The 12,367-nt window shown below is 35.3% G+C and overlaps 3 protein-coding genes across 4 annotated transcripts; 2 read left to right on the top strand and 1 right to left on the bottom strand.

Annotated features, from left to right (window-relative positions):
* Window positions 1-2,827, bottom strand: LOC113093403 (dephospho-CoA kinase domain-containing protein). 2 transcript variants are annotated; one of them, XM_026259190.1, is made up of 6 exons: window positions 2,767-2,827; window positions 2,582-2,634; window positions 2,108-2,220; window positions 1,368-1,571; window positions 1,190-1,277; window positions 1-867 (listed from the first exon to the last, which is right to left on the bottom strand). In XM_026259190.1, exons 3-6 carry the CDS (start codon window positions 2,217-2,219, stop codon window positions 582-584), a joined length of 690 nt encoding a protein of 229 aa, XP_026114975.1. In that variant the 5' UTR covers window position 2,220; window positions 2,582-2,634; window positions 2,767-2,827; the 3' UTR covers window positions 1-581. The 2 variants fall into 2 exon arrangements, with proteins under 2 accessions (XP_026114975.1, XP_026114976.1); XM_026259191.1 differs by having other exon boundaries at window positions 2,582-2,595; window positions 2,767-2,782.
* Window positions 2,828-4,374: 1,547 nt separating this feature from the next.
* On the top strand, window positions 4,375-8,645 carry LOC113093402 (uncharacterized). The gene is made up of 10 exons (XM_026259187.1): window positions 4,375-4,657; window positions 5,838-5,935; window positions 6,117-6,266; window positions 6,415-6,530; window positions 6,665-6,801; window positions 6,900-6,993; window positions 7,152-7,263; window positions 7,542-7,765; window positions 7,906-8,074; window positions 8,530-8,645. Exons 2-10 carry the CDS (start codon window positions 5,839-5,841, stop codon window positions 8,643-8,645), a joined length of 1,215 nt encoding a protein of 404 aa, XP_026114972.1. The 5' UTR covers window positions 4,375-4,657; window position 5,838.
* Window positions 8,572-10,943, top strand: LOC113093405 (uncharacterized). The gene is made up of 2 exons (XM_026259195.1): window positions 8,572-8,656; window positions 8,998-10,943. Exon 2 carries the CDS (start codon window positions 9,320-9,322, stop codon window positions 10,229-10,231), a length of 912 nt encoding a protein of 303 aa, XP_026114980.1. The 5' UTR covers window positions 8,572-8,656; window positions 8,998-9,319; the 3' UTR covers window positions 10,232-10,943.
* Window positions 10,944-12,367: the final 1,424 nt, after the last annotated feature.

Genomic DNA, 12,367 nt, shown 5'->3' with positions numbered 1-12,367 from the left:
TTCAAGTTGTGACATTTTTTTAATTCAGATATAGATAAAAATATCTGATATTAACAAAGAGCAGCAGAAGACATCAATACATTCAGTCCATGTATGCATGAATTCAGAATTAAACAAACGTGTTTCGAGTTAAAAAAGAAGCATTGTTGTCATAGTTCCGTTTTATACAGTGTTACATTTAGAACTAATATCACAATAATTGTGTTGATTATAGTAACGCAGCCTGTGCAAATCAAATAACATAAACGTGGCTCTTTATGTAGCTCAGGCTGACGGTGGTGAGGTCAGAATATCAACAACAAAGTGAGGTTAAACATCACATAAAAATGATTTAGACAACAAAAACCTATGTTAGCATATAAAATCGTTTCTTTACTGAAAAATGTAAATTCTGTCATCATTTATTCATATCGTTACAAACCTATAGGACTTTTCTTTTTTCTGTGGAACACGGTCCACACACTTCCACAGAAGAAAGAAGACCGCATATAATGAGCAAATGTTGACAGAATGTAGATTTATGGGTGCACTATCCCTTTAAGTCCTATTGCCGTTGTTGTGGAAGCATTTCAGTATGTTTGCTAAGAGACCAGCAGTCTGACTGTACATAAAAACAGACCGCCGAGCCCGGCGACGGCTGCAACGGCGATGGCCCTGATGACCAGGAACTCCATGGAGTCCTCGAGCTTGGTGTGCAGCCGCAGCACCTGTCTGTGAGTGTCCTCACGAGAGCCCGAGTTCTCGATCACATGACTGGCGAGTCCACGCTTCTCTTTGAGGGGCATCTGAGCGCCGATCCTCTGCTCGGCCTCCTCCTGACTCAAACCGTCCCTCTGCATGAGACGGGACAGCTGCGTCGCCGGGTCACTGCCCAAATACAGACACATGAGCTGAAGAGACCAGGCTTATTACTGTTAAATTAGTTAAAACCATTAAAAATTTAATATTACAATAAAGTTAAATAAATATTCCATTAAAGAAAAACAAAGTCCTTCCCTGAAAAGCTGAATTTAAAATAAATTGTAAATAAATAATAAAAATGTAAACAAGAAATAAAAGAAACTTAATAAATAATTCTAAAATAACACTGAAAGACCCTATATTTGCTTTAAAAACTACAGTATCACACAACCCAGTCTGACTTATATTTATGAAAACAAGGAAAATGGAAGAGAGAAAAACATCATACCAGTAAACGACAACCGTGTGTGTTAGGAAACGAGTGAGGCGTCGTGTTTCGAAAAGCAGCGGCACATCCAAAACCACATATCTGTAGCCTAAAGATCCACCAGCAATAAACATTAGTTCAGGAGATTTTGCTACACTTTTATCATTCTCTGTTTGATTATGTGCATGTGTGAGTATACCTTTAAGGAAGTACAGCAGTATTTGTTTGAACATTTCTTTATGTATTTCTGGATGTGTGATGGAGTTGAGAAGTTTTCGTTTCTCGGGGCTGGAGAAGATGATCTGCCCCAGTTTCTGTCTGTCAATCTCGCCATTCTCTAACAGAATTTCACGTCCAAAATGCTGCACGATCAGTCTGTACGCTGGACTCTGGGGCTCCACCACTGATACACAAAGAAAAATCACATAATTAAAGCACTGATTGAATAAATCAATTTATATTAAATAAATAATATCATTAAATCAATATTTTTTATTATTATTTTAAAATGATTATAACTAAAAATATTAAATATTTGATAAAGTATGTATTAATACGAACTATATTATTTTTTACCAATTTTAAGCCAATAATTTTTATATGTGTATGTACATTTTTTTCCAATAAAAAAATCTTTAATTTTTATTATTCAATTAAATAAAAATCTATACACATTATAAATTACATTTATATATTGATTTAATATTGAAACTATAAAAAATGAATCTAGAATACACACTTACTAAAGTTATTTAAGTTTTTACAATGAAATGAAATTGAATTTTATTTTCATTAATTTGTTATCTTAAGAAAAAGTTAATTTTCTACATGCTGCCTACCTTTTTTTCTTTTCTTTTTTTTTTTTCAAAACACAAAATCCTATGAATTACTTTACAAAGTAATGTTATAATACACTAAGGACTAACGAGCACTAAACACCTTTCCGGGCCACCACATCCGCATCGATGACAGGACAGCCCAGTTCTTTCAGCTGAGAAGACACTGTGCTCTTCCCTGAGGCAATGCCTCCAGTTAACCCCACAAGAAACATGCTGAAACACACAAATCATAGTTATTTACCCTCTAACATCTAATTATACAGTATGTGGCTGATGAATGTTGGTCATTGGCGCCTTCTAGCGGCCTTTACTGGAACTTCAATTTAAAATGCGGGCACATAAATATGTAAATACACGATTAATCGGTCATCTAGATTCAAACAACATTTCTAATTTCAATAATGACTTCATAATGATAGCTGTCTTGCTATGTTTAACACATAAAGTGGTAAAAATTAAGTTACATTTGGCTTGGGTTAAAAATCACCCATACCACAATAATAATGTGACTAATGACGTTAATAAACAGCACTGACATTTAAAAATGTTAAAAATATACAGAAGACGCACTTACCCAACAGCAATGACCTACTTCATAAACGTGAAACAGAAATTATAAACGCGTTTCTGCATAGATGAAAAACAGAGATGAATTTCAAAACACAATATGCTAGTTAGAAGCAAGTATTTAAAGGGTCTGGTGGCTCTATAATAATGCTAGATAAATATAATCCCATTATTTGTGTTCATAACATTGACCTGTGCGCTTCGAACGTAAAGTCTCTCTTCCTCTACTTCCTTTGTAAACGATTTTAACGCATCAAACAAGCGCCACCACGCGGCCTGGAGCGCAACGACAACCCTGTTTTGGAGGTAAAAACACGTTTTTAAGTAAAACGTCTACATTTCCATCCTTTTTTTAATGATTGCTAAACACCTACCTGAACCAACAAACTGGTTTAATGCCATCTTTGTTATTTATGCAATGGCAGACAAGAGCAGAAATAATAGATCTCCAAGAGGCTATCTTGAAAAATCTTGCACTATTTTGACATTTGGTTAATGATTTCATCCAACACAATGTGTGGTTTTCTTATGTCATTTCTCTACGCTTGTAGACAATGAATCAATCCTACTTTTTAAACAAACAATGTTTTGGATAGAACAAAGGTGGTCAACCTAAAACCAGTTAATCTTGTTCGAACACACTGCGTCTAGTTTTCTAGTGAGCATAATGACTATTATTAACAACTCTGACTGTGTTTAATCAGATGATAGAGTTATATACCACAAAGTACAAAGCTATATGTACCTTTAAGGTAACAATATGTACCCCATAGGGATAAAAAGGTACAAATATATATCTATAAAATGTATTTATTTATTTATTTATTTTTTTTAGCAGGCAAGAGGAGGAGGTCATTTTCAGACCTGGTGTATGATAATAAATCTAATTATTGTCCCTTAAGTTTTGTTTTAATTGAAGTGTAAAATTGTATATTTATTGAAGTATATGTATTTTTTCCCAAGAAAATTAAAGGATCAAACATCTCCAAAGATCATGCCAGACTTTACTACAAAAAAAGCTTGTGAATGTGGGTAGGTCATATATTTCTTTATCACTAACTGAAGTGAATTTACTCTTTTAATGAGTTTTATGTATAATGTTTTTCCTTGTTGAATCAATGCAGTTTTACATTTTTATTATGACCTTTGGCTTTTATTACACAGGAAAAATGGCTGAGTAGTTTTTCCAGAGTTACATTTTTTTTCCTCAAAAATAGTTGTTTTTGCTCTATTTTGAGTGTACAGAGTCAAATTTATCAGTAGAGTGGGAGCAAAATCACAGAGTAACTGCAGTGACTCCTCCCATAACTGTTCTCTTCCCAAAGTTTCGTTTATCCGCCATCTTATTAGTCACGGCCGTCGACCGCTGCTGCTTTGCTTTCTGCTGGATGGTAAAGTAAATATAGTTTCAAAGTCTTGGTAACGTTATTCATATATTTTTCATAATATTCACCCGTTATTAGCTCAGGCAATTTCGTCAATTTATTTATTTTTTTTGCATATTACATCGCTTTCTCATGTTAGCTTGAGCACTAAGTTGTGCCATGTCAGAAATAAATTAGACTAAGTAATCTTTAATGCAAACAGCTAAGTTAATATAAAATAACTAACATTAATTGACATCAGTAAGTACGCTATAGCCTATTAACGTTAAATGTTTGTCCACATAAGTATTGTGACAAGTGATCGAAATGTGCGCCACATGCCACCACATGTACTTGACTCGGTATAGAGTAACGTTAAAAGTCAACGTTAGCCGTAATTAACTTGCATTGCTGGGAGGCTATTTTGATATGCATTATTATCTCGATTCGGAGGGTTACTGTGGGGATGTAGGTATTTTCAGCATTTACAGATTTTTTTAATATATTTTGTCATCTTTGACCGTATGAATCTAGAATTTTGGGGTGTGACAATTCAGAATTCGCCGTTGACTCCTTTTTGTCCACTGCCGAACACAGTATAATAATTTGTTTCTGCTCTAACGTTAACTGTTCTCTTCCCAAAGTTTCGTTTCGTTCCGCCATTACAGTCATTGCGATTGACCACTGCTGCTTCGATTTGAGAAGATAACGTGAGTAAAGTAAGTAAAGTCGTATTCATTTTTATTATATTCGCCTCTGTTTTTAGCTTAACGTTAGATCATTTTGGCAGTTTTTTTTATAGAGAGTGATTAAAGATCGCTTTCTCCTGTTGACTGAGAACTAAGTTATATTGAAAGCAAATAGCTAGCATATAATGTTGTTAGATTACAAACGTTAACGTTAATTGACACAGGTAAAAAAAGCTTACGATATCTGTTGATCAAATGTTCGTCCGCTAATCTTTTGTGACAAGCATCTGGAGTCGTGCACCACATGTACTTGACTCGGTATAGAGTTAATGTTAACCGTTATTGCCTGAGGCCATTTTTATGTGCATTAACTTACCCCTCTTTGTACGATAATTGTTTCTGATAGGAATGTAAGATGTTTTCATTATTTACATGGGATATTTGGTGATTTTATTACCGTCTAAATCTAGAATCTTGGTGTTTCATTTCATAATTCACTGTCTGAATCCCTTTTGACCACTGCACTGTTGCTTCACTGTATTTGCATGCATTTGTAATATGTACACTTTTATTACAGAAATCCTGGGAAGTATTTACAAGCAGAATATTAATCAGTTGAAAGGAGAAAGAGGGAAATAAACGGGTAAACATTAGAAATGGGCTTTAAATTTTAACATAATATAGCCTTACACATTAAAAATGTAAACCAAGCAACTTTGTTTTTCGTATGTAAATAAGTTCACAAATTCATTTTTTTTAAATGACATACATCATTTTGAGTTAAAAAGAAAGTTCAATTATATGTATCTTCTTTGTTTTTAACAGATGTAAATAATCACGCAACAAATAGGATATTAATTTCTTATTAAATCAAATCGTACTTATTAAAAATTCCAAGAATGGCCTATTACATTATTACACTTGAGCAGCGCGTTCCCTGGTTTGTAGGATCATAAAACTCACTCCTCCTCTGTGAATAAATCACCACGAATGCATGAGATTCATCACTGAAGTGCATGCTGATTTATTTCTCATGAGAAACAATTACCATCCGAATAAAGATATATTGAGCACCTTGCCTTAACAGAACTATTGGACAGTTATTACATATAAAAAATACCTGTTGTGTAGTGCACTAATGAATGTTCTTTTCTTCCTCTGACTGTGAGTGTTATCGCCTTGTTTAACTTTGTCTTTTTGGTTCTTTCAGGATGCAGACCAACAATGTTATCAGAGTGAAGTTCAAAGACAGCAAGAGATATATTTTTTCTTCAAAACCTTTTACATTTCAATCATTTTTGGAATGTGGTAAGAGATAAACTTTAACATTGTTAACATCATAAATACCTTTCAGTCTAAATTTATTATTATTTTTTAGGTAATATATTAAGTGTATGAATGTATATTATGGGATTAAAAAATAACTGTTGTAGTTCCTTTGGCATTGCTGGCTTCTGTGTCAATTTTCCATTGGTGTGTCTTCCTTTAGTTGCCAATAAATTTGATCTTCCTACAATGGATGTGAAAGTCTTTGATGACTCGAAGACAGAAGTTGATGAGGAAGCATTAGTATATCTGCTGACACGACCAGATCTTGGTGTATTAGAAATTGTCATCCCAGGCACAGCAAACATTGATGGTAAATTGTTTGACATTCAGTAATATTCACCAATTCACTGATTTGCATAAGCTAATATGGCTATTGGATTAATTCTTAATAGCTGTGTAGTATGCTGCCACAGTAGCATGAACAGATAATCAGACCATTGATATGGTTTATATTGAAGATTCTTTAAGCTCAAGCTCATTAGGAGATGAAGGTACATCAGAGTCTGATGACACTGCAATGTTGATTACAAGCCCTCCTGAAAAAAATCTAGCTGAGGAACATCGTCTTGCCAAGGTAAGGATCTCCAATCTTGCCTCTGAATTACATCTATATAGAATGACTTAAAAAATAAAAATATTTGGAGCTATGTACACTTGTCAGTTGTTAATTTATAATCCCTGAACAATATCGCATCATTCCCCCTCCAGATGATTGAAGAGATTCTAAAGACCAGCCCTGGAGGTGAAAAGATTATAAACGAATATACCCGCACCAAAGGTCTGTCCGATACCCGAAGACGTGACATGGTGAAAATTTTGGTAGCACATTTAACAAATGAACATGGGTAAGTTGTTCATACAGTAGTTTGTAAATTGTTGTTTATGATGTTATGTGTTATAATTATAATTGCTTTGGTTTGTGTGTGTGTGTGTGTGTGTGTAGAACAAGCCCTTCCAGACGTTTGAAGGAAGAATATGCGAAAGGAATCATTTCCCTCTTCCCATGCTTGGCTGACCCCAGGAGCAAGCTTGGATATGTAAGTAGTAGTAGTCTCTCAATATTTTTGTTGTACCAGAGGAGGAGACATTATGTATATTGCAGAATAAAGAATATCTGCATTATAATTGATATGGCATTTATTGCCTTAATCTGGTAATGTATAACTACTTGGTCTGTTTATTGTTCTGGTAATAGGAGCATTATTACAATGCAGAAGATGGAAGTGGATATTTGGCGTGGAGAATTAAAACTCTGCAGAAAGAAGCATCAGAGGGACGGATGAAGCGTCCACGGCAACCACAAACAGGTGTGAGATTTTATGTTAAGTCAATGCTTTTATGCATCTGTAATTAAGCCACATTGTGAATGAGGTCTCATGTTACATAGCATCTCTGTTCTTTTTTTAATGCAAACATTTTTTGCATAATCATCAACATTGGGCAAATTCAGATGGCATTCTGGGATATATGCATGTTTCACATGTTATTTTGTGTCATTTATCTAGTTTTGGCATTAATGTGTTGTGCTTTGGAAAGATAAGGAACTAAACAAATTTGGTTTTCATATTGTTTTAAACACTTTCAGGTGGGCCAACTGCTGACAGACAATCCTACAAAGAAGACTGCTATTTGACTGAAGACCGTCATTGTCAGGAAGCAATAGCCCTGATGAAGCATACAGCTGATGAGGCAGTGGTAAAGGAAAAGATGAAGTTAACGCTGGCCTATCGCCAGAAGCTGCTGCATGACCCTAAAAAGTCTGCTGATATTCTATCAGTTTTCTCACGATTCCTGGATATACCAGGCTTGGTATGTGAGACTTAAATTCTTAAAATATGAAAACAGACAAATATGAAATCAAGTGCTATTGTTGTTCTGCAGTAACAGAGATTTGTTAGGTAAACAAAGTCAGTTCCTTCTATGGTACCTACTTTAATTATCTTTGGCAGATTAATCAAGATTTTGGACTTTTGTTTGGTGATGCGACCTCTGCAAAGTTGTTGGAGAAGTGGTCTACCAACATAAAACCAAAGGTTATTGCACAGAGCCGTGGCCTCACACAGACTAGTGAGCTCCAAGACCTCATCCAAAATGCTGAAGCCACTGAAGTTGAAGAAGGTACCGTATCTACATTGTGGCACACTTTAAATTATTTAAGAGGAAGTTACACATTCATGACAAGCATAGCTTTACTCAGATCTACACTTTAAATTGCAGAGAGAACTATATCCATTACATAGGATTTGCAGATGCATATTTATAGTTTGAAATGGTTTTAATATGGGAGTCTGAATAACAAAAGCATCTTTGATATTTTGTAGGTAAAGTTTAGCTGTATGTTCAATATATTTGGAGGTTTAACCTAAATTCATCCACACATCTGTATTCATCGAGACTAGGCCATGAATGTGCTCTTAATACTGAATCTGTGTGCAGTATTAACTAAAATATTGGAGTGGTTAATTTATTTATACCAGCACCTCAACAAGTCAATTGAAAGTGATTTGGAGGTTATGCTCAACCCCTTCTGCCTAAATACTAAAAAATGTTTAATTTGTCTTCTGTGTTTCTAGGGTGGGACAGCGACATGTCTTCCATTCTGATGCTGGTTCACCTTTGCCACCCTCAAGTCAAGGCCGCAAGAGACCGGGAAAGATCTCAGCCAAACAAGCATGTGATCATCTTGTGAAATTCATCAAGGTGAAGCTACTGATTTAACAGATCAAATTACACTGTTTTACAATGTTTTGTCACTGTGTGAACTTGAACTTGCTTATTTCTCAGACTTGCTTACTTCTCTAAAAGATCACTTGTCCTCCAAATTATTGTTCTTGTGGTATTCTTTTCTACTTAGCACATATTTAGTAAAGATCTCCCAAAAGTGTGTAATACAGAAACTTTGGTGGAAGGCGTCACTGTGTCTTTATGAATTCTGTATATTTACTTTAAGGGCCCTATTTTAACAATCTAAACGTAAAGTGTAAAGGGGGGCCCTTACTGTTAAGTCACATTGGCACTAATGTGTTTTCATTCTTTCACAGACCGGTAACAGTATCCAAGGGCACTTGGACAGTATTGGAGAGAGACTCCAGCCGTATCTACTCGCTGTTGGGCCGAACAAAAGTAGGATCCATTCTTGGTTTATTGTGATTGACCAACATGCTCTACCCTGTAAGGCTTCTAATTCATTGGCCTGTGTTGATGAGCTTTTCAAAGCTCACTTTGTCTTTGGGACTTCATACTGTCAGGAATTGACCAATGTGTTTAGCTTTCTGCAAACCGCAGTCTATGATATAGATGTTGAAACCACCAAGGTAAATCCCAGAGTATCCGAGTTGAGAGCTAGAATCCTCCAGTGAGCAGATGATTTGTTTCATTTGTAAAAAGGGGCAAGCTAATGCCAATGCCCTTATAAGGCACTTCAAGTTAGTTCATGGTCTTTGTCCAGGAAAAAGTCTCAAGTTAAAATGTGCTCAAAGAGGTTGTTCACATGTTTACCATAGTTTTTCTGGATTACGAAAGCATCTCAGCAAGTGTTGTGCAATTGACCGTTCACGCATTGATTCTGGTGAAAGCTCATCCACCACCAACTCCATTTCATTAGATGATGTAGGTGTTTTATCAAACCAAAATCCGCCTTGTGAGTCTGCACTCTTAAAAACAAATATAGTAAACAGTTGTGCAACAGTGGTGGCTGAACTTAAAGTTGCTGGTGTCGCAGAGACAACTATTAACTATGTTGTTGGTGCTCTAGAAGAAGTGATTGGAGATATTCATAGTGAAACTCAAGAATCAGTGAAAAACAGCCTATCCTTAGAGGAGCCCATAAAAAGTGTTGTCGAGTCTCAAATAGATCAGTTTTTTGAAAAAATACAAAATCCTTTTGCGACATTAAACACTGAAAGCAAGAGAATGCGGTACTTTTCAGACAAATGGGGGAAAATAGATCCTGTTGAATATGTTCTTGGAACAAGATTTGCAACGCGGCGTAACAGAACAACTGGAACTTTTGCCCAAACCATTGTTAAGGATAAATTTGTATATATACCAATTATTGAGACTTTACAGTCCATTTATAGACACCCTAGCATTACAGATATGATGGCGAGAGATTCACAACAAAGACCAAATTGTCTTTATGACATACACGATGGAGAATTCTTTAAGAGGCATGCACTCTTCTCAAAACAAAGACATGCAGTTCAGATCCAGCTTTTTTTGATGAATTTGAATGCTCAAACCCCCTTGGATCAAAACGAGGAATACATAAGTTAGGAGCTATCTATTTTACCCTTAGAAATATTTCCCCTAAATACAATTCGAGTTTACTAAATATACATTTAGTCACTTTATTTCATGCACAAGATATCAAAACCTATGGGTTTGATAAAATACTAGAGCCACTTGTCCAGGATATCTCAACACTGGAAACCATTGGAATTCAGATTCCTTTATTTGATCAGACAGTTTATGGAACCATTGTCCAGGTTACTGGTGACAACCTTGGTGTCCATTCCTTGTTTGGTTTTGTGGAATCATTTAGTGCCAGGTACTGTTGCCGCTTTTGCCTACTAGAGAAAGAGGACTTTCAGACAGTGTTCAGTGAAGATAGTCCAAAGATGACAGTGCGAACTAAAGAACTTCATGCTGAACACTGCCAGACGATGCAGAGCAATCCCAGTCTGCCTTATGTAATGGGAGTAAAAAAGTCTTGCCTTTTAAATTCGTTGCAATATTTCCACACAACTTCAAATTTTTCAGTCGATATTATGCACGACATATTAGAGGGGGTTGCTCAATTTGAGATGAAATTACTAATTCAGCACCTGATAGAAAATTACACCACATCAGCAGAAGTAGACAGAAGAATTCAGAGTTTCAACTATGGCTTCATGGAACAAAACAACAAACCTCCTGGTATACAATTAAGAGAGGGTTCCAATGACTTGGGCTTAAATGCCACTCAGAGCTGGTGTTTATTGCGTTATCTGCCATCATGTTTGGAGATCTTGTGCATCCTAATGATCAACACTGGTATTTGTTCATTTTATTGCTTCAGATAGTCAGTATTGTGTTTTCTTCAGTTATATCCACTGGTATCACCATTTATTTGAAACATCTGATTACAGAACACCACAGTTGTTTAAGCAGTTGTTTCCTGATAAGAACTTATTGCCAAAGCATCATTTTATGGTGCATTACCCCAGTTGTATGCAGAAAATTGGACCACTGATACATAGTTGGTGTATGCGTTATGAAGCGAAACATAATGTTTTTAAAAAGCAGCTGAAAAGCTTTAAAAACATAACGAAAACATTAGCAAAGAAACACCAGTGCCAAATGGCTTACATTTGGCAAACATTTGATCCTAATGCCATGAAATTTGGTCCCGGGAAAATGGTCCCATTGAATGAAATGGAAGTTGGTGCTGAGATGGCTGGAAAACTTAATGTGCCTGTGTGGACTAAGGTCCTAAATGTGAAGTGGGTCAAGCGCTGTGGAAACACTTATCGATCAGGGTTGGCAGTTTGTGTTCAAGTTCAAAATGACATGCCTGTGTTTTATGTAATCCAGAATATTGTTATTAAAGATGAGCACATCCTTTTAATAACAACTGCACTGAAAACAATGTGTTTAGATGAACATATCCATGCTTACAAAGTTGCACATACCACAGAAGCACCTTATGTTTTGGAGATTAAGGATATTTTGCACCACAAGTTGTTTGACATTCTGATGTCTTATGGTTGTGATTCTGATTTGTTTATTGTACCATATAGTTTCATGTAATTCTTTTTCATCTCATCCATTGTTATCATTTTTTTTTTTCACAATTACAACATGATGACACATTCACAATGACAGTGAATTATGTTTAAGTGTAATGTTGTTTGAAGAGGAGGAGCATGAAAAAATAAAATTGAGACATGAGTATATTGTTTGTTGTTTTTTGTTTTATTTTAATACTGAAAAGCAAGTAATTAATTTTAAGGCTTTTTGAGGGTAAAATATGAATGGTGTAATTCAGAGGAATAACTCTGGATAGAGTTACTATTTCTTTGTAGTTCACACATAACTGATGATAAACAACTCCGGAGGGGAAGTAAATTGTGGTAGAGTAAATTTGTAGTTCCTCTGAACAGAGTTAAAAAGTAGCAAGAGTCAATTTCATGTAGCACTGAACTGAGTAAAATAGTACAAGAGTTAATTTGAAATGACACTAAATAGAGTCAAATATAACATGAAAGAGTAAAATATGAACACTAAATTGAGCAAAATTAACTCTGGGAAAAACAACTCTATCAAAAGAGTAACTTTTACTCTTTTTAGAGAGGGACCAAATGTTATCTGGGCATAGAGTAAAATTTTCTTCAATTTGAGTAAATTTTACTCGGTCAAATTTACTGTGTA

This window comes from Carassius auratus, unplaced genomic scaffold, assembly GCF_003368295.1.
Source record: "Carassius auratus strain Wakin unplaced genomic scaffold, ASM336829v1 scaf_tig00215017, whole genome shotgun sequence".
Taxonomy (NCBI): Eukaryota; Metazoa; Chordata; class Actinopteri; order Cypriniformes; family Cyprinidae; genus Carassius; species Carassius auratus.
Note: the sequence above shows the minus strand (reverse complement) of the source record. Positions and strands in the feature narration are given on the sequence as shown.